The following is a 19,366-nucleotide window of genomic DNA, read 5'->3' on the forward strand; positions in this document are numbered from 1 at the left end:
TTTACAAAACAAATAAAACAAAAATCAGCTGGTGGCAAAAGTACTAATGTACATGATGTAATGTTCATCACAAGGTTATGTGTCAGACATTGTTTGGCTTAGACACATTAGCTGGCACACTGGTATCTACAGATGATTTCACTTCTGGCAGAAGCACAGTGACTGTAGATGTTTAGCAAAGTGTGTTTACTTTTAACCACAGCAGTTTCGTGAAATGTCAGCACAAATCACCTGTTTCCTTTACCTTATCCAGCTTCACATCCTATAAGCGTGAAGCCCATTTCCATGTGGGGACTATGCTAAAAGTGCATATAGCACAGTTCTTGCTGTATTGCTTAGCCGTCTTAAAGCAGTGAGCTCCGTCCACTGTCATCAGTCACTTTCTTAATGATCCCACATCAACACAGAAAAGCTCCACCCTTCCACCTAATGGTGCGTGTGGTGTTTAACTTTGGGTGATAAGTTTATAATCACCCAGTACCAGAATCTGAAAAATGAGAAGTCCTTCTCTGCAACCACAGTATCAACTCATCACTGCTGTACTGTTTGATTTTTAGATTGTGCCATCCTATCTCATGTTCCGTGTTTTCAGCACGTGCTGTTCATACTTCCAGCCACAAGGTGCCACCAGAGTCCTTCAGAGCTGCATCTATGCTTGTTTTGTTTTTTTGTGGGGTTTTTTGTACATCTCACATCCTTGTTGGGAGCTTGCTCAGCAGCAAAGGGAGCACGTAACGCCACAGAGGGCAGGGCTGGTTTATTATGAGGTGTGGCTATGGCGCGCTAAAATGGAAATCTTTCTGGTTGTGGTGTCAATGTGTCTCCTTCTGTAAATGCAGGTTCACTTAGGTTTAAGAGGGCGCACAAATCAAAAGATAGAACTCATAAATTTTTTTCCACTATAATTTAACTTTATTGATATTAGATTCAAGTGTTACCCCCGCACCACTAATATTTTACCAGATTGTGATTTTTAAAATATAGATAAGGAGATACGGTACACCAAACCCTATCTTCAGTTATTATCCTGAAATATCACCTTATGGCCACAGTGAAGGCTCCAAAACACACAACACACACAGACTATAGTCAAAAGTGTGGACACACCTGATTTAAGGCTTTTCTTTATTTTTGTGACTATTTACATCGTAGATTCTCACTGAAGGCATCAAAACTATGAATGATCATGAATGAAATTTTGTAGTAAGCAAAAATGTGTGAAAAAAGTCAAAAGACACTTTATATTTTAGATTCTTCCAAATAGCCACCCTTTAGCTTTCATTACTGCCTTACACACTGTTGGCATTCTCTTGATGAGCGTTGTGAGTTAGCCACCTGAAATGGTTTTGCAACAGTCTTGAAGGAGTTCCCAGGACTGGCCCTTTTGCCTTCGCTCTGCAGTCCATCTCATCCCACACCATCTCGACTGGGTTTAGGTCAGGTGATTGTGGAGGCCAGGCCATCTGGCGCTGCACTCCATCACGCTCCTTCTTGGTCAAACAGCCCTCACACAGTCTGGAGGTGTGTTTAGGGTCATTGTCCTAATAAAAAATAAATGATGGTCCAACTGAATGCAAACCAGATGGGATGGCATGTTGCTGCAGAATGTTGTGGTAGCCATGCTGGTTCAGTGTGCCTTCAATTTTGAATAAATCCCCAACAATGTCACCAGCAAAGCACCCCCACACCATCACACCTCCTCCATGCTTCACGGGTTACTCATCAGACCAAAGCACAGATGTCCACTGGTCTAATGTACATCCCTTGTGTTTCTTGGTCCAAACAAAGTTCTTCTGTTCTTCTATGGAGATGTGTCTGCTACTGGAACTCAGTGGTATTTATCTGAGGTGCTGTTAACTTGTGATTTCTGAGGCTGGTGACTCAGATGAATTTATGACTCTTGGTCTTACTTTCCTTGGGCGGGCCTCATGTGAGCCAGTTTTGTTGTAGCTCTTGATGGTTTTTGTGACTGCACTGGAGGACACATTCAAAATTTTTAATTTTCCAGGCTGACTGACCTTCAATTCTTAAAGTAATGATGGACTGTCACTTCCCTTTACTTAGCTGATTGGTTCTTGCCATCATATGGATTCTAACCGTTGTCAAACAGGGCTGTCAGCTGTGTACCAACCCGACTTCTGCACAACACAACTGATGGTCCCAACCCCATTACGAAGGCAAGAAATTCCACAAATGAACCCTGACAAGGCACACCTGTGAAGTGAAAACTATTTCAGGTGACTACATCATGAAGCTCATTGAGAGAAGGCCAAGGGTTTGCAGCACTGTCAACAAAGCAAAGGGTGGCTACTTATAGGAATCTAAAATATAAAACATATTGAGAGTTGTTTTTTTTTCCCTTTGCTACATAGTTCCATATACCTTCATTCAGTTATTCATTTATCCAGAGTAGAAGTTTATTCCCACTGCCAGAATAGTCATAAAACAAGCCAAATTAATTTCAAAAAAATGTTTCAAAATTGTTTCTATAATTTCTGTTATGTTACTGCTTGGTTAATTTTATGTTTTAAATATTAGTAAAATGCGCCACCCAGTGGCTGCTTTAAGTAAATATTTTTATGACAGTAGAAGAAGAGCTAGACAGAAAGTTGATGTTTTCTCTATAGTAAGACTCCCCAGCCACTTTAATAAGTACACCTGCACATGGCAGTAATTCAATGCATTTAGGCAGAGTCCCTGAAGTTCAAAGTGAGCACTAGAATGGGGGAAAAATGATTTAAATGACTTTGAACATGATTGTTGGTGCCAGATGGTATTCAGACAGGTTGATCTGACTCTGAAAAACTCAAAACTGTATTTCTTTTTTCTTTAACAGTGTTGTTTCTATTTTGTTCAAGTGTCTCTTTCTTGTGTAATAAAAGAGGAAAACAAGTTTTCCTTTATCATGCTGTTTTTTTTACCGTGTTTTTAGAAATTACTTTTATCTGGCTCTTATGTTTTTAAGTGGTTCTAATCCACTAGGCTTTTCTTACACGATGATCTCTAGGCTTTACAAAGATTGGTGTGAAAAAGAGAAAATATCCAGTGAGCATGTTGATCCCAGAGGTCAGAGGTCATACTGCTTTAACTTCATAAGAAGGCAAAGTAACTCAAATAACTATTCGTTATAACTGAGGTATGTCGAAGAGCATCTCTGAACACACAGCATGTAGAGCCAGGTATCACTGCTGTCAGGTAAGAACAAGAAACTCAGTAGAACAGTAGAAAATTGATAAACATTGTCTGATCTGATGAGTCTTGATATCTGTTGTGACATTCTGATGATGGAGTCAGAATTCAATGTAAGGAAATGAAAGCATGGCTCCATCCTGCGTTGCATTAAGAGTTGAGGCTGGTGGTGTGGGGGATATTTTAATGACACACTTTGGGTTCCTTAATACAAGCTGAGCATGGTTTAAATACCACAGCCTATCTGAGCATTGCTGCTACTGTATCTATCCCTTAATGACCACAGTGTAGCAATCTTACAGTACAATGGATGCTTTCAGGATGATGTCACAAAAGCTCCAGTCATCTCTAACTGGTTTCTTGAACCTGCAAATGAGTCCACTGTACTCAAATGGCCTCCACAGTCACAGTCGATCTCAATCCAGTGGAGTACTTGTGTACAGTAAAGTGTACAGAGCATACTCCTATTGGGACCATTTCCTGCTGTGAGGACTTTGACCTTAAATACTTTACTTGTAACAATTTTAATGTAACATTTTACAGTTTGTTTTGTGCTTTTCCTTACATAACACTTAATAATGATAACTTTTGTGATGGCATATATTGTGGTGGACCACTAGAGGGCTCCACTCACACCCAGTGTATAGAAAGTGTGTTCCTGTGTTTTGTGGCGCGATATGCGCAGTTGATGTTGGAGACGAATAAAGAAGGAGTGAGAACTGAGAGCTGTGTCGTTGATGCTTACCTCCACATTGGTGACCCCTGACTCGAGCATGCAACGGGCCGTAGATAACGCACACTCCGCTATGGATGCACCAGCGGCCGCCGGACCTCCGCCTCCTGTTGCAGCTACGTTCGCTGTGGCGCTGAAACTGCCGGACTTTTGGCTCCATGACCCCCCGTCATGGTTCGTACACGTGGAGGCGCAGTTCGCCCTTCGCGGCATCTCGGCTGACGACACGAAGTATCACCATGTGGTGGCCTCGCTCGACCCGCTGGCCACCCGTCGCGCGATGGCGCTCCTCCGGGACCCACCCACCCAAGGGAAATACGCCGCCCTCAAAGAGCTGCTTCTTCGGCGCTATGCCCTCTCCGACGCCGAACGAGCCGAAAAGCTGCTCAACCTGTCAGGCTTGGGTGGCGGTACCGCGCTCGAGCTCATGGAGAACATGCTATCGTTGCTTGGGCCGGATGACGGTGGTTTCCTCTTCGTGCACCTCTTCCTCCGCCAACTACCGGCCGCCGTGAGAGCTGTCCTCGCGAACTCTCCGCTTCTGCCTGCGAAGGATTATCGCTCCCTGGCTGAAGAAGCGGATCGTATTCTCCTGGCTAGCCGCACTTTCGACGTTCACGCCCTGGCTACGGACACGCCGGCGGCACCTTCCACGCCTCCACCTGCCTCCCCCGGAGCATCCGCCCCCTTGCTGACGGCAGGGATTGCTACACGCCGGCACCGCGGAAAGAGCATCTGTTTCTACCATCAGCGTTTTGGCGACAGAGCGCGTTGCTGCCTGCCGCCTTGCGCTTTCACGGCCCAGGGAAACGGACCCGCCAGCGCACCGTAGCAGCCGCGACCGCTGGCAATACAGAAAGGCTGCTCTTCATAGAGGACTCGCGCTCCGGGAGACGTTTTCTCGTGGACTCCGGCTCCCAGAAGAGCCTCCTTCCCCCTACCGCTGCCGACGGACTAGCAGCGAACTGTGGGCCGCAGCTCATTGCAGCTAACGGCTCTCCCATCAAAACGTTTGGGGAAAGGTTGGTGACTGTTTGTTTTCATGGCCGGGATTTCCAGTGGAACTTTGTTGTTGCTGCTAGCTCTGTACCTATTTTGGGTGCTGATTTCCTGTGTGCTCATGGACTACTTGTCGATGTTGCTAACAGACGTTTAATTGATGCTCTCTCGTTTTCTTCGCTACCCTGTTTTACTCGGGCCACCGAGCCCCTGATTCGGGCTAATGTAGTGACCTCCGGGGATGCTTTTCAGCGTTTGCTTTTAGAGTTTCCATCGCTGTCTGTCCCTAATTTCTCTAGCACGGTAACGAAGCATGGGGTTGAGCATTATATTCCCACGGTCGGGCCCCCGGTGTTCGCGCGCGCGCGCCGCCTCGACCCCACGAAACTGTCCGTCGCTCGGGAAGAGTTTGCAGCCATGGAGCGCCTTGGCATTGTACAGCGTTCGAACAGTGCATGGGCTTCTCCGCTTCACATGGTGCCCAAATCGGACGGTCGGTGGCGGCCATGCGGAGATTTCCGCTGTTTAAATAATGCCACGGAGAATGACCGTTACCCCATCCCCCACATTCAGGATTTTTCTGCCAATCTCGCCGGAACGTCGAAATTGACTTGGTGCAGGGGTATCACCAGGTTCCCGTGCGCCCCGAAGACGTTCCTAAAACCGCTGTCATTACCCCCTTCGGCTTGTTCGAGTTTTTGCGCATGCCGTTTGGCCTGAAAGGTGCCGCCCAGACCTTTCAGCGGCTGATGGACTCCGTTTTGCGTGGGCTGCCGTTCGTTTTTGTTTATCTGGACGATATATTGGTGGCCAGCTGCTCAGCGAGCCAGCACGAGTCCCATCTGTGCCAGGTTTGGCAGCGCACGGCCTGATCATCAACCCTTCCAAGTGCCAGTTTGGGTTGCCTGTTCTGGATTTCCTCGGGCACCGCATTTCCGCTGAAGGTGTGGTTCCGTTGCCCGACAGAGTCCAGGCCGTTTCGGCTTTCCCGCGTCCCACGTCGGTTAAAGCATTGCAGGAGTTCTTGGGGATGATAAATTTTTACAACCGCTTTCTCCCCAGAGCTGCCCACCTGCTACAGCCACTCTATGCTGCCTTAAAAGGTAAAACAGCCAAAGATCCGGTTGACTGGCTGCCTGAACGCGTCCGTGCGTTTTCCGCAGCCAAGTCTGCGCTGGCTGACGCCGCCCTGCTGGCCCACCCGCTTCCGTCGGCAGAGATCGCGTTGACCACCGACGCCTCGGACGTGGCAGTGGGTGGAGTGTTGGAACAGCGGGTTTCAGGTCTCTGGCAACCGCTCGCCTTTTTCAGTCGTACGCTCCGGGATGCTGAACGCAAGTACAGTGTTTTTGACAGGGAGTTGCTGGCCCTGCACCTCGCGACACGACATTTTCGTTTTTTCCTCGAGGGTCGCAACTTTACTGCGTACGTTGACCACAAACCTTTGACGTTTGCGATGTCCAAGGTCTCTGACCCATGGAGCGCACGCCAGCAGCGCCAGTTGGCGGCCATTTCTGAGTTTACCACAGACATTCAGCATGTGGCTGGTAAGTCCAATCACGTCGCTGACTGTCTCTCACGTGTGTTGGTTTCTCCGGTGTATGTCGGCATCGACTACGCTGCCATGGCCGCCGAGCAACGTGCTGACCCGGACGTCCTTGCCCTTCAGTCAACAAAAACGGGCCTCGTGCTGGAGGACACCCCGGTGTGGGACGGCGGTCCGCACCTTCTTTGCGACGTTTCCACCGGCCGCCCCCGCCCGGTGGTTCCCCTTTCGTGGCGTCGTCGTGTTTTTGACTCGGTGCATGCCCTCTCTCATCCCGGCGTCCGGGCCTCGGTCAAGCTGGTCAGCGCCAGGTTTGTTTGGCCGGGCCTTCGCAAGACGGTGAAAGAATGGGCGGCAGTTTGTATCCCATGCCAACGCTCGAAAATCCACCGGCACACACAGGCACCCCTCGAACCTTTCCGTGTCCCGGGTAGGCGTTTCGATCACGTTCATGTGGACCTGGTTGGTCCCTTGCCGCAGTCACAGGGTTTCACGCACCTTTTGACTGTGGTGGACCGCACAACCAGGTGGCCGGAGGCGGTACCCCTGGCGTCCACGACAGCGGCGACGGTGGCCAGGGCATTTTTGTCAACGTGGGTTTCACGTTTTGGCCCCCCTGCTGACATTACCTCGGACAGGGGCCCCCAGTTTGTTTCCGAGCTTTGGTCTGCTATGGCTGACGGCCTGGGAGTCAAGGTCCACCGCACCACAGCATACCACCCGCAAGCTAATGGGATGTGCGAACGGTTTCACCGGTCACTTAAGGCCGCGCTCCGTGCTTCCTTGACAAGTGGCGACTGGGTCGACCGTCTTCCATGGGTTTTGCTGGGATTGCGTAGCGCGGTTAAAGAAGACCTCGGGGTTTAGGGGGTCCCCGGGGAATTCTTACCTGAGAGCCCTCCCCCATGTTTCGATACCTCTTTGTTGCCTTTTCGCCCCCCAAGAGACTCATTTCCTGTTCCTGGTCCTGTGCACCACTGCCTGCCTGACACTTTTGTTCCGAGTTCATTGGACTCTGCTCGTTTCGTTTTCGTCAGGCACGATGCCCATAGGACTCCGCTGCGTCCACCATATGACGGGCCATACAGGGTTCTTCAACCAGGCAACAAACATTTCGTTTTGGACTTTGGCGGTCGGCAGGAAGTTGTCTCTGTTGACAGACTTAAGCCTGCACATGTTATGCAAGAGGATCAGGTGGTCCCGGCCCAGGCCCCTCGCCGCGGCCGCCCACCTGCCACCGGGCTGATGGATTCTGTTTTTTCCCCCAGGAGCGACCCAAAATCAACGGAGTCCGAGTCGTCCGCAGCTTTTTCTGACCGCCAGTGCCAGCCTCGCTCCCGGGCTGGGTTGCCCTCTGTCAGTTCCCCACCCCCCCAGTTCAGCCGTTCCGGCCGTTTGCTTAAGCCCCGGGTCCTGGACTAGTTCTGCTGGGTGTTCGGGGGGGGCATGTGTGGTGGACCACTAGAGGGCTCCACTCACACCCAGTGTATAGGAAGTGTGTTCCTGTGTTTTGTGGCGCGATATGCGCAGTTGATGTTGGAGACGAATAAAGAAGGAGTGAGAACTGAGAGCTGTGTCGTTGATGCTTACCTCCACAATATAATCTATTTAAAATTAACTTTATCAGAAGGGCCTCTTGATTTGCTCCGCCCCCTCACTTATCCAGTACATGATCTCGAGCCTATCCGTGCTGACAGTCATCAGTCCATTACAGGACTACATAATAATATTGTTGTAAGGACTTAAATGATATTAAATCACATGTGACTGCAGTCCACCCAACCTGCGTCCATCATATCAGACAGGACCAGGTTGCATTTGCATTAAAGAACAATATATCAACCCACTGCATCTAGCTAATCCGTGTATTCCCTTCATTGTGTAAGTGCTGGCCTCAGCAGTATGCTACTAGAGCCATGTGTCATAATGTGTTCATGAATCTGAAGTTTGTTCTCCAGCCTCTTGCGACTCCAGGCTTATCAGTCTCAGTCAGACACTGTGCACTTTAATAATATGATTACAGCCACAGCAAGCAATACTGTGATTACTGCAACTCATGTAAACACCTGGTTATCTTACATGCATTAAGGTAGTAATCATAACTGGATTCCCAGGCCTGGATTACATCTCTTTTCTTTTTCCAAATGACTTTTGGCATGGCGGCAGCTCAGTCTGTTTCCTCTCAGAGTTTGGATTCGGAGCACCTGAATTCCTGAATCAAGGTCTACCAAACTAACTCTTCCCTGCTGTGTCAGAAATCATAATATGTTTACTTTTTTCTTTAATTGTCTCTTTTCTGTTAAGTTCAAGTGCCCCTTTTAATCTTACTTCTTGCAGGAGGAGGGCAAAAGTTTCCTTTTACCATGCTACGTTTTACCCTGTTTTTAGAAGCTAAATTTACAGGGCTCATATTTATTTCAGTGGTTCTTGTCTATGCCTTGCTGACCTAAAAGTACCATACTGTTCTAATTAAGCACTTACCAATGTTTTTTGCGTTTCCTAGAGTTTCAAAGCCATTTTCAGACATGTGCTGCACTCCTTTCAACATTAACTTATCTGTGAGAACATTTTTGTGTGTGTCAGATTAGACACTAAAGTGATCTTAACCTGCCTGGGTTCCATACCACATCTTTGTGATGTCCACTTGAGTCAGTTTGTACCAATGTCAGAGGACCACAGGTAACTGTCTGATTAATTCAAATTCAGCAAGTGGATACGGTGTCCAGCCCAGTCTGCCCAGGCACCACACTCACCAAAATCAAACTGATTATTTCCAGTAGAATAACTATTAGTGATAATGAGGTATTCCAGATGCCCATACCTAATTCTGCAGATATAATCCTGAGCTTGTTGTAAGAATTATTGTGACATCTATTTTTTCTTTTACCCAGAAATATCCCAAAATAAAAGAATCAGATAATTTTATTTGTAGTAAAACAGATTTTTTTTTTACTGCATTTTAAGATGTATGAACTGATAAGAACAAAAGTTTGACTCTAGTCAGCCAGCAAAATGGAAAACATATTTAGAAACAAGCTTTATGCAGTTTTCAGATTTCTGTTCCTGTATCCAAAATAGCACATATTTAGACAGTTGAGGTCTAATTTGCATGTCTAATAAAACAATTTCAGAACACTAGTAAAGAAATAATGATGTTAATCGCCATTATCCACTATGATCACGATGATGAAGTTTCATAGTGATATATGTTAAACATTTACATTTTTCATTGTATTTTTTTTTTCTTCCTTTCTGTCCCTTCTGGTCAAAGGGTCTTAAAGTTTCTCTTTATAGTTGTGTAACCTCACCTTGCCGTATAAAACCTACTGAGACGACTGAAACTGTGAACTGGCACTTACGTAAATTCTTTTCTTTTTTTTTTCACATAAACTGAAAAATTATTTACTTTTATCACACTGGATTTTTAACCTCTTTTTAAAAACTTAAATTTTCTGAACTTTCCACAACAGACAAGACCTTGAAATAACCTACAGCCCTCTCTGTCTTCAGTCACACTCTGGTTTTTAAGAAAGGTGAAGCGATGTTTATCACCAGCAACTATTTAATTTCTTCTTTGTACAACAGCCCTGCCGTGCACACGTTCTGAGGATTTTTATGATTTAGTGGTTGTTTATTCATATTATGCATGTGTGTGTTATTCATATTCTGGAGACATTAATCTGTTTACAATCATTTCGGGACCAACCCTGCTTGAAGTGGCAAAAAGCAACGTCCATACATTTTAATACAGTGAGCATGACTAAATGCAATTTAGGCTTTATTTACTCCTAAACTGAGGTGGCCAAATATTATAATAATATTATTGCATTTATTATAATGAATTTATTAATGCAAGTCAATGTAAGAACCTCTAAAGATGATCTGATGCTATACATTAGTTACTTGTATGTATGCATTGAAGGGGAAAAAGAAAGCATTTTTACATCCTCTCTCATAAACAAAAAAGTTATTTTTGCTAACAAACATTAAGAAAACATATAAAAGAAATACTACGTTCTATAAATATTACAGTTTACAGTAAATCTAAATTTTTGACATGCAAACATTTTATGTATATAATGCAGATTTTTGGAAACTACCTCTAAGCTGCTGCAAAATGTAGTAAAATTACTTGTATCCTACTTAAGTGGTCCAGTTGTTTATGAGTAACAGTTTAATAGAGTACTTCATATCCATGTCCATATTTGTACTCTTGCACAATTCACAATTTAAGTCTTTATAATAAAAAAAAATGTACTCTGCTGAAACATACTGTTTTAGCTTCCCACAATTCATCCAAAAAAAAAAAGTTTTGGCCTCATGCTGAAATAAACTGTTCTGACTGACAAAGATTTAAATGAAAAGAAATGCTGCTTTCGCTACTTATTTGGTGATCGGCTACATTTACCTATCTACAGCAACAAATAAAACCAAGACAGAGTTTTACAGAAATAGCTCAAATGATTTAAATGTGAGTTCTCACAATTTTTGTAGAATGGAGGTCTCAGAGGGGTGCTGGCCCAAGCTTTGAGAGGCCTTTCTTTGGTTATTTACTTTTCTTTTTTTGCCAATGTCAATACCACGCAATATTTTGACTGATGTTTACGGTGCAGTAATGCATTAGGATGCAAAATTACCTGTATGTCTCTCTGTTTCTTGAAGCAAAAATATGGTTGCATGTTTTACAAAGTGACTGTCACTAGAAGGTGGGCAAACATGTAACATTTAATGGTTTACAACCAAAACCTTGTTTATAAATCTTATTGGGTAACTGTGAAGTGCCCCCCACACCCATTTCTTTCCCTATTTTTGTGCTTTTATGTTTATTTTCTAGGTAGTTATTTGTCAGCACCCATCACCACTACATCAATATATTATATGCTAATTGTTTAATTTAAAAATGATCAATTTTTCACATAAAAGAAGAAGTGCTCTTACCTGTACCCTCTTAAAACACGGAGAGTACTCATTCCAGATACACACAAAGATTTTAAATATCTGTAGTTAACACACAAATAAAAAAAATGAGGAAGGTCCAGTTACTTTGATCATAATTTAGACTATGTGGAAATGTTTCTAAACTGATTCTAATAAACTGATTCTGAGGCGTGCTATAAGCTAGGACGTGGCGTGGACACTTCAACTATTCTTCTAACAAGACTATACCCCAGACCAAAGAAACTACCATGCATCCCTCACTGAGAATGTCCAACAGGTAGCTTGGTGATTTGAACTGAGGCCAGTCAGCGTTCATCATAACATAATAATCCATCAGATGGTGAGCGGTTTTCTCCAGACAGTAGGAAATTATTTCTTCTGAGCTTCTTAGACTTTTATTGATTACTTGTGAGCCATGGTCACAGTGGATACCCCTGGACATTGTTTTCCTGCTTCTGTGGGAGGGGTCATTTTGACCCCTTCTGGTGTTTCAAGTGTTAAAGGACTGAAGAGGGAGAAGTTTATAAGAAATAATTTAGAATAGTTTAAAACAGCAACACTGAGGAACCAGGAAACAAGACCCCAAAACCAGGATAAAGAGGTTCAATGAATGTGGTGTTGAAGGTGTGGAGGTGGATCAGAGTGTCAGAGGAGACTCTGTAGAAGGACAGAGTGCCAGCAGGACAGTCCACATACACTGCTACTCTGTTAGAGATGTAAAAAGAGGAAAAGGAGGAGGAGGAGATTGGTGTTTGTTTGTTATTGTGCCAGACACGAAGAGGACCATCATCACAGCAGCTCAGACTCCAGGACTGATCATTGTTTCCAAACCCACAGTCATAACTACGTCCTTTCCTTCTGATTCTTCTGTAACTCACTGATATATAAAAGTTTCCTCTCCACTCGACCTCCCAGTAACAGCGACCAGTTAGATTGTTTGTACACAGCAACTGGGACCATACATCAAATCTGTCTGGATGATCAGGATATGACTGAACCTCCTCCACATGTATCACCTTTCTGTTGTTGTCAGACAGTTTGAGGTTTGTGTGTAGTGTGTTTGTATCAATTGTGAGTTGACAGGAATCTGATGGAGAGAACAAACACAATCCAGCTGCAGTTATTGATTCATCACATGTTCATTGATGGACACTTTAATAATGACTCCTGACATCAGAGATGTGAAGTGATGTGACAGTTTGAAGATGGTTGAATGTGTACTGCTTTGTTTTCATGAATCACATTAAAAACACACTTACACTTCCTCAGACCTAGTGTCAACCATTGGACACCAGCAGGCTCCACCCTGAAAGGAACAGAGGGGGATCAGACCAGCACAGTCTCTTTCAGCATGCACACATGGACATTACATCGCTCTCATACACATACTGTTAGACACTGATAAAATAACAGTCCAACATTTCATAGTATTTAACAAGTCTTTTAGTTAAACAACAACAGTCACAAAGTGATGGAACAAAATTCATTTCTGTAACTCACACTGCTTATCAACCAGTGATTTCATCTAGAAATCAAAAATCAGACTGACTGACTGGATTCTGAATTAAGCTTGATTAACACTTCTGAGGCATATCCTAACTTGTGTTGTAATCAGAAAGTCTTTTTAGCCCCTCACTGAAACCTTCCACATCAGTCATTGTGGTATATATTTACCAGACGTGTAGTTACACTTCTGAGAAGGTCAACATCAGGTTAACTTAAGGTTGGGGCTTGGGATTAAAATTAGGTTATTGCTTAAAGTATTATGGAAATCTGATGCCAAAGTATAATTCACGTGCAACACTGCAAGGGAGTGTACTGTTCATCTGAAGGGAAATTAGTCTGTGGAAACAGGAGGTTTCTTTGGAATGGATTTAGAAGAGTTTTCATCTTTGATTCTTTAAAAGTTGTTATATTAATTACTAAGACAGCGACAACTAGACATGGTGGATTTATCATCAGCTCAGTGTCATAGTGTCCATGTTCGTAGTGTGCTCTCACCTGTCTCTTGTTTGCAAGTAGCTCCCAGTGTTTCCTGTACCTGCTTTGGATTTCTGTTTTATGGACATTGTGTTTCCTGATTTTGAGTTTTGTATTTGGGCCAAAAAACGCTCCTTTTTGTCATTTCCTTTCTGCCTCTGTCTCTTCCACCTGGGTCATCTCTATTTTTATTTATGTAGCGCATTGTTTATAGTTTGTATTGGCTTTTCAAAGCACATTGTGACCTTTGTCTCTAAAAGCAGTAGAAATACATAAATGTAATACTGCAGGGTTGTTTGACTTTGAATCTACAGAAAACATCTCAGTGTAGTTGTCAGCTTCTACACACCTCTCACTATAAAATTTTAGTCTTTGTTTTTTTTGTGATCAAGGTAGGACAGCATAATCTCCTGTTTGTAGTAAACTTTGAATAATATCCCCTAGGTCCCTCTATACTGAAATTAATCTAATCTTAATCAGGGCCAAAGGGATAGATGCATTTAAGTACAGCACTGTTAAATGTACTGAGATATATATTACTTGTTTCTACAACTTAACCCTGAAGATATTGTCCTTGGAGACCTCCTACGTTAAGATCCCTCACTGATCATTTTCAAGTGTGTTTTTCTTGTGAGCAAAATGTTCCTGATTGTGTGATTGTTTATGTCACATCTTCCTGAAACAAACAGGAAGTGAGTGCAGAGCACAGAATATGTTTCCAGCTCTTCTTTCTCTATCAGACATTCTCGCCATACCTGAGAGTGTCCAGTCTCCAGTGTGGATCCTTCAGTCCAGCCAACAGCAGTTGCATTCCTGAGTCCCTGGGATGATTATAGCTCAGGTCCAGCTCTCTCAGATGGGAGGGGTTGGAGCTCAGAGCTGAGGCCAGAGAAGTGCAGCCTTCTTCAGTGATCAGACAGCCTGATAGACTGCAGACACACAAAACTAAATTATGAACAATTCTGTTTGTGAGATACAATAACATATATCCATTTTTATCAGTTCACTTTAATTTAGCTTTATTTAAAAGAGAAAACTACCAACAGCCAACAACATTCATCTGAAATTGTTTATCAGTGTAAGATAAGCAAGAGAAGACAAAAGTAAAGGACATGAAGTAGTGACATAAAAAAGAATCTGGAGTGGAAAGAGGGGAGCGGAGACAGACGGAATGGGAAGTGGACCAACAGCCTTATAGCTAGGGCTGGGTATCTTCACTGATTTCTAGAATCGATTCGATTCTGATTCACAAGGTCCCGAATCGATTTGATCCACATTTCGATTCAATTTGATTTGAATTGGGAAAATTTTGCCTCAGACAGTTAGAAATATTATAATTCAGATCAGTACATTTACATATTTTTATATCTATAAAAAGAAAGATGACACTTGCAAGACTTTATCAAAGGTGTAAGTATCACAGCAGATGCCTTTGTGTCAAAGAAGCTGAAGATAAAACACAGAAAAACATGAACGTGATTTTCCTGGCCTGGGATTTTATGAAAATATTCTACAGTAGATCAAAACGAAAGAAAACCATTGATCAACATATGAACATTACCTGATGCTGCTGAAGTGAAGCAGAGCAAAGTTACAGAGGTTTTATTGGAGACACAGCCAAGTGTTTTGCAATTTTGCATAATTTTAAAAAGTTTTAATTTGTTCAGTATTGAACAGCAAAAATTAGGTTTTCTTTTCGGAAGTAAGTAAAAGGGAAAAAAACAGCGGCTAACAGCGCTGTAAACAACGGTAGACTTGTGCGTAAAAAACAAGCGAATAATACAGAAAACATATTTTTAGACTTGAAACTGTTCTTGAAGTACACTGAGAAAGAGAGAGAGAGCTGTGCATGAAGTGGGATTTTATTGTGGTGGAAGCAAAACAGCAAAATTAAGAGGGAATTCATAGCGATGTTTATGTGAAGCGTAGTTTGGATCTTCTTTTGCTGCTGGTTCAGTCAATATTGTTTGGAGAGAGATAAAAACCTGCAGCTTCAGAATCAGCGCAAAAAGGGCGTAAACACAAAGCGCGGACCTGCCGAAACATCAGAATCAGTGAGCTGTCGGCTTTCAGCGCTGCTTCAAGCTTTATTCATAGTTGTCAATGGTTAAATGAGGCATGTGGCCAATTTAGAATAATCATTCCCTGGAGCCCCTGGAGCAAATTCACTCAGGTACAGATAAAAAATGTAAAACTATTTTTAGTATAAGTTAATTAGGGCGTTTTTTCTCTAAATATTTGAAAAATTCAATGTTTGAGAGCAGAAATTTGATCATTTGGATGAAACGAGAGAAAAAAAGAAAGCTCTTTTCTTTTCTAAAGACAGATAAATGTGACAACAATGCCAGGAAAAAAATTCTAAAAATAATTCTTATATATGGAAGTGGATGGAAATGCTGCTGAAGTGAGACTCAGATCAGATAAAAATCTAATTTCAAGAAATCAGATTGTAGAAAAATGTATTCTAAAACTGCTCTTTTTGCAATAATATATTTTATATTTTAAATGATCAGTGGAAAAGTTAGAATGCTGACCTGAGAGTTTCCAATGTGCAATATGGACTCTCTAGTCCATGAGCCAGAAGCCCCACTCCTGAATCCTGCAGGTCATTGTTACTCAGGTTCAGCTCTCTCAGACTTGAGAACTGGGAACTGAGAATTGAGGACAGTGCTCCACAGCTTCTCTGTGACAAGTTAGAGTGACTCAGTCTGAAAAATAAAAGACAAACAATAAAACAAATATGGTGCAGTATGAAGTTTAGCAATATTTAGTCCTCTTTCTTTAGAACAGTATTTACCAACCTTTTGGAGCCATGGCACATATTTCACATTAAAAACATGACACAGCACACTACCAAACAAAAATGTCACAAAAAGTATATTTATAATTTTTCCCCATGCACCAGGCATAGCGGAATTGGCTCAGTTTGTCCCCAGTATACCTTTTTTGTTTTCTTCTGACCACTACTCATGCTAGGGCCTTTATCTGGGTTGGAATTTTCTTCAGGACCCAGGTCAGACTGACTACTTTTTCTTTTCAAATATTTATCTATTGCTATGACACGCTGCATTGTCTCACTGACAGCGTGAATATTATGTAATTTCTTCTTTGTCTTCTTCTGTTTTAGTGGCAACCCATTTAATTAGAGCAGGTACTGGTACTGCCCTCTAGTGGAAGAAAATGTAATTGTTCTGCCTGTTACTCGCGCCAGTTGCTTAGAGTACTAAACAGGTGGAACAAAATAATCTTCGTGGCACACCTTTGTGCCATGGCACAGTGGTTTGGAAACACTGCTTTAGAAAACCTTAACACCAAGCTAAGATACAATAGCATGTCGATGACCTTGGTCAAAATATTTAATTGATTAATTTTGACAAACAAAATGTTATTTGATCTGACCTCAAATTACTCAAGTTAGAGTTCCGACTCTGCAGACCAGAAGAAAGAAGTTTCAGTTCTGGAGCGTGTAGGTTGCTTACACTCAGGTTCACCTCTCTCAGACTAGAACACTTGTAGCTGAGAAATGAAGACAGAGATTCACAGCTGCTCTCTGAGAGGTTACAGATGCTCAATCTGAAAATGAAGACATGAACAATACAAAAGACTACATTGTTATAATGCAACCAGGATCAATAGTAATAATTAGTCCTTGCATTTTAAAGAATCCTTATTGTCTTGTGCTGTGCAGGTTAGACGTGATTTTTTTTTTTACTCTAACTTACATAAAAAATGTAAATGTTTTAATTGGTTAATTTTGTCAATTGATTAAAAAAACAAAACATAATATTATCTGACGTGAGAATATTCAGTTTGCAGTGTGGACTCTGCACCATAGCTAAAAGCTTCTTCACTCCATAATCCCCGAGGCTGTTGGTACTCAGGTCCAGCTCTTTCAGACTACAGGACTGGGAACTGAGAACTGAAAACAGATCTTGACACACCCTCTCTGAGAGGTTACAGCTGTTCAGTCTGAAAAAACAAACAAACAACCAAATATAACAACTTTGACGTAAACACAAAAGGTTATACCTTGTCCCTAGACAGGAAAATCTAATAATGTCTACATATATTACAATTCATGGTCAGGTGAAAAACTTAACTATAACTCTAAAAAATAAATAAATAAAACACTGAAATGTTCTTGGTAGAAACACAATCATATTGATATATCTAGACTGAAATTAGTGAGTTACTGGTAGATTTAGTGAGCTCAGGCTCAAGTGCAGGCTAGTTGGGATTCTCTGGCTCTGGTTCATGTTCAGGTGATATGGGAGCCTTAGGCTTTGGCTCAGGCCAAGGTTCAACTGACACAAGAACCTCATGTTTGGGTTCCAGTTCAGGCAGTGGCATGGTGACCACAGGCGGCAGCGTCGAGTTCAAAGGCAACACAGGATTCGATGGAGACTCCAGAGGCTAGGGATGCTCAGCAGTGCATCTGGCTGATATTAAAAGCTGTGGCTTCTGAGCCAAGCAATGAAAACTCAGAACTCTAGGTTGAAGACCCAGGACCACTGTGGGTAAAGACCCCAAAACATGTCACCCTAGTAGCAATTTCTGTTATCAACTATAAATGAAGTATTTGATTTTTTTCTGATGATCATTAAGTTATATCATTTTTTAAAAAGGGGGCAACACCATTTACACTCTTCATGTTAAAAATACAGGGATTAGTACATATTTACGTACAGAGCTTTGTTGGAGGCTTTGACCACTGGCAGCAGCCTCAGAAGGGCCTCCTCTGAAGCAGAGTATTTCTTCAGGTCAAACACATCCAGATCTTTTTCTGATGACAGTAAGATGAAGACCAGAGCTGACCACTGAGCAGGAGACAGTTTATCTACCGGGAGGCATCCTGATCTGAGGGATTTTTGGATCTCCTCCACTAGAGAACGATCATTCAGTTCATTCAGACAGTGGAATAGATTGATGCTATTCTCTGCAGACAGATTTTGACTGAGCTTCTTCTTGATGTACTGGACTGTTTCCTGATTAGTCTGTGAGCTACTTCCTGTCTGTGTCAGCAGACCTCGTAGGAGAGTCTGATTGGTCTGCAGTGAAAAACCCAGGAGGAAGCGGAGGAACAAGTCCAGGTGTCCATTTGGACTCTGTAAGGCCTTGTCCACAGCACTCTGGTGGACATGCTGTAGTTTTGGTGCATTAAAAAATTTTGACCACCAGGACGATGTCTGTTGTTCTTCCAGCAGATTGACTACAGAGTTGATGAAGGTCAGATGGACATGAAGAGCAGCCAGAAACTCCTGAACACTCAGATGGATGAAGCAGAACACCTTATCCTGGTACAGTCCACTCTCCTCTTTAAAGATCTGTGTGAACACTCCTGAGTACACTGAGGCTGCTTCGATATCAATGCCACACTCTGCCAGGTCTGATTCATAGAAGATCAGGTTTCCTTTCTGTAGCTGATGAAAAGCCAGTTTTCCCAGAGACTCAATCATCTTCCTGCTCTCTGGACTCCAGTGTGGATCTGTCTCAGCTCCTCCATCATACTTGACCTTTTTCACCTTGGCCAGAACCACCAGGAAGTGGATATACATTTCCGTCAGGGTCTTGGGAAGCTGTCCTCCCTTTTTGGTTTTCAGAATATTTTCCAGAACTGTAGCAGTGATCCAGCAGAAGACTGGGATGTGGCACATTATGTAGAGGCTTCGTGATGTCTTGATGTGGGAGATGATCATGCTAGCCTGCTTTTTTTCTCTGTATCTCTTTCTGAAGTACTCCTCCTTCTGTGGGTCAGTGAATCCTCTGACCTCTGTCACCATGTCAACACAGTCAGGAGGGATCTGATTAGCTGCTGCAGGTCGTGTGGTTATCCAGAGGTGAGCAGAGGGAAGCAGGTACCCCCTGATGAGGTTTATCAGTAGCACATCCACTGAGGTGGACTTTCTAGTGTCAGTTAGGATTGTAGTTTTGTGGAAGTCCAGAGGAAGTCGACACTCATCCAGACCATCAAAGATGAACAC

At 43.1% G+C, this 19,366-nt stretch overlaps 1 protein-coding gene across 1 annotated transcript; it reads right to left on the minus strand.

Moving 5' to 3' along the window:
* Window positions 1-11,174: 11,174 nt before the first annotated feature.
* Window positions 11,175-19,092, minus strand: LOC120727340 (NACHT, LRR and PYD domains-containing protein 12-like). The gene is made up of 7 exons (XM_040021556.1): window positions 18,125-19,092; window positions 17,181-17,452; window positions 16,785-16,958; window positions 15,920-16,093; window positions 14,141-14,314; window positions 12,665-12,711; window positions 11,175-12,492 (listed from the first exon to the last, which is right to left on the minus strand). The coding sequence occupies exons 1-7, from the start codon at window positions 19,079-19,081 to the stop codon at window positions 11,951-11,953; spliced, it is 2,340 nt and encodes a 779-aa protein (XP_039877490.1). The 5' UTR covers window positions 19,082-19,092; the 3' UTR covers window positions 11,175-11,950.
* Window positions 19,093-19,366: the final 274 nt, after the last annotated feature.

The sequence above is a fragment of the Simochromis diagramma genome, unplaced genomic scaffold (genome assembly GCF_900408965.1).
Source record: "Simochromis diagramma unplaced genomic scaffold, fSimDia1.1 OVJJ01000754.1, whole genome shotgun sequence".
NCBI classification, from domain to species: domain Eukaryota; kingdom Metazoa; phylum Chordata; class Actinopteri; order Cichliformes; family Cichlidae; genus Simochromis; species Simochromis diagramma.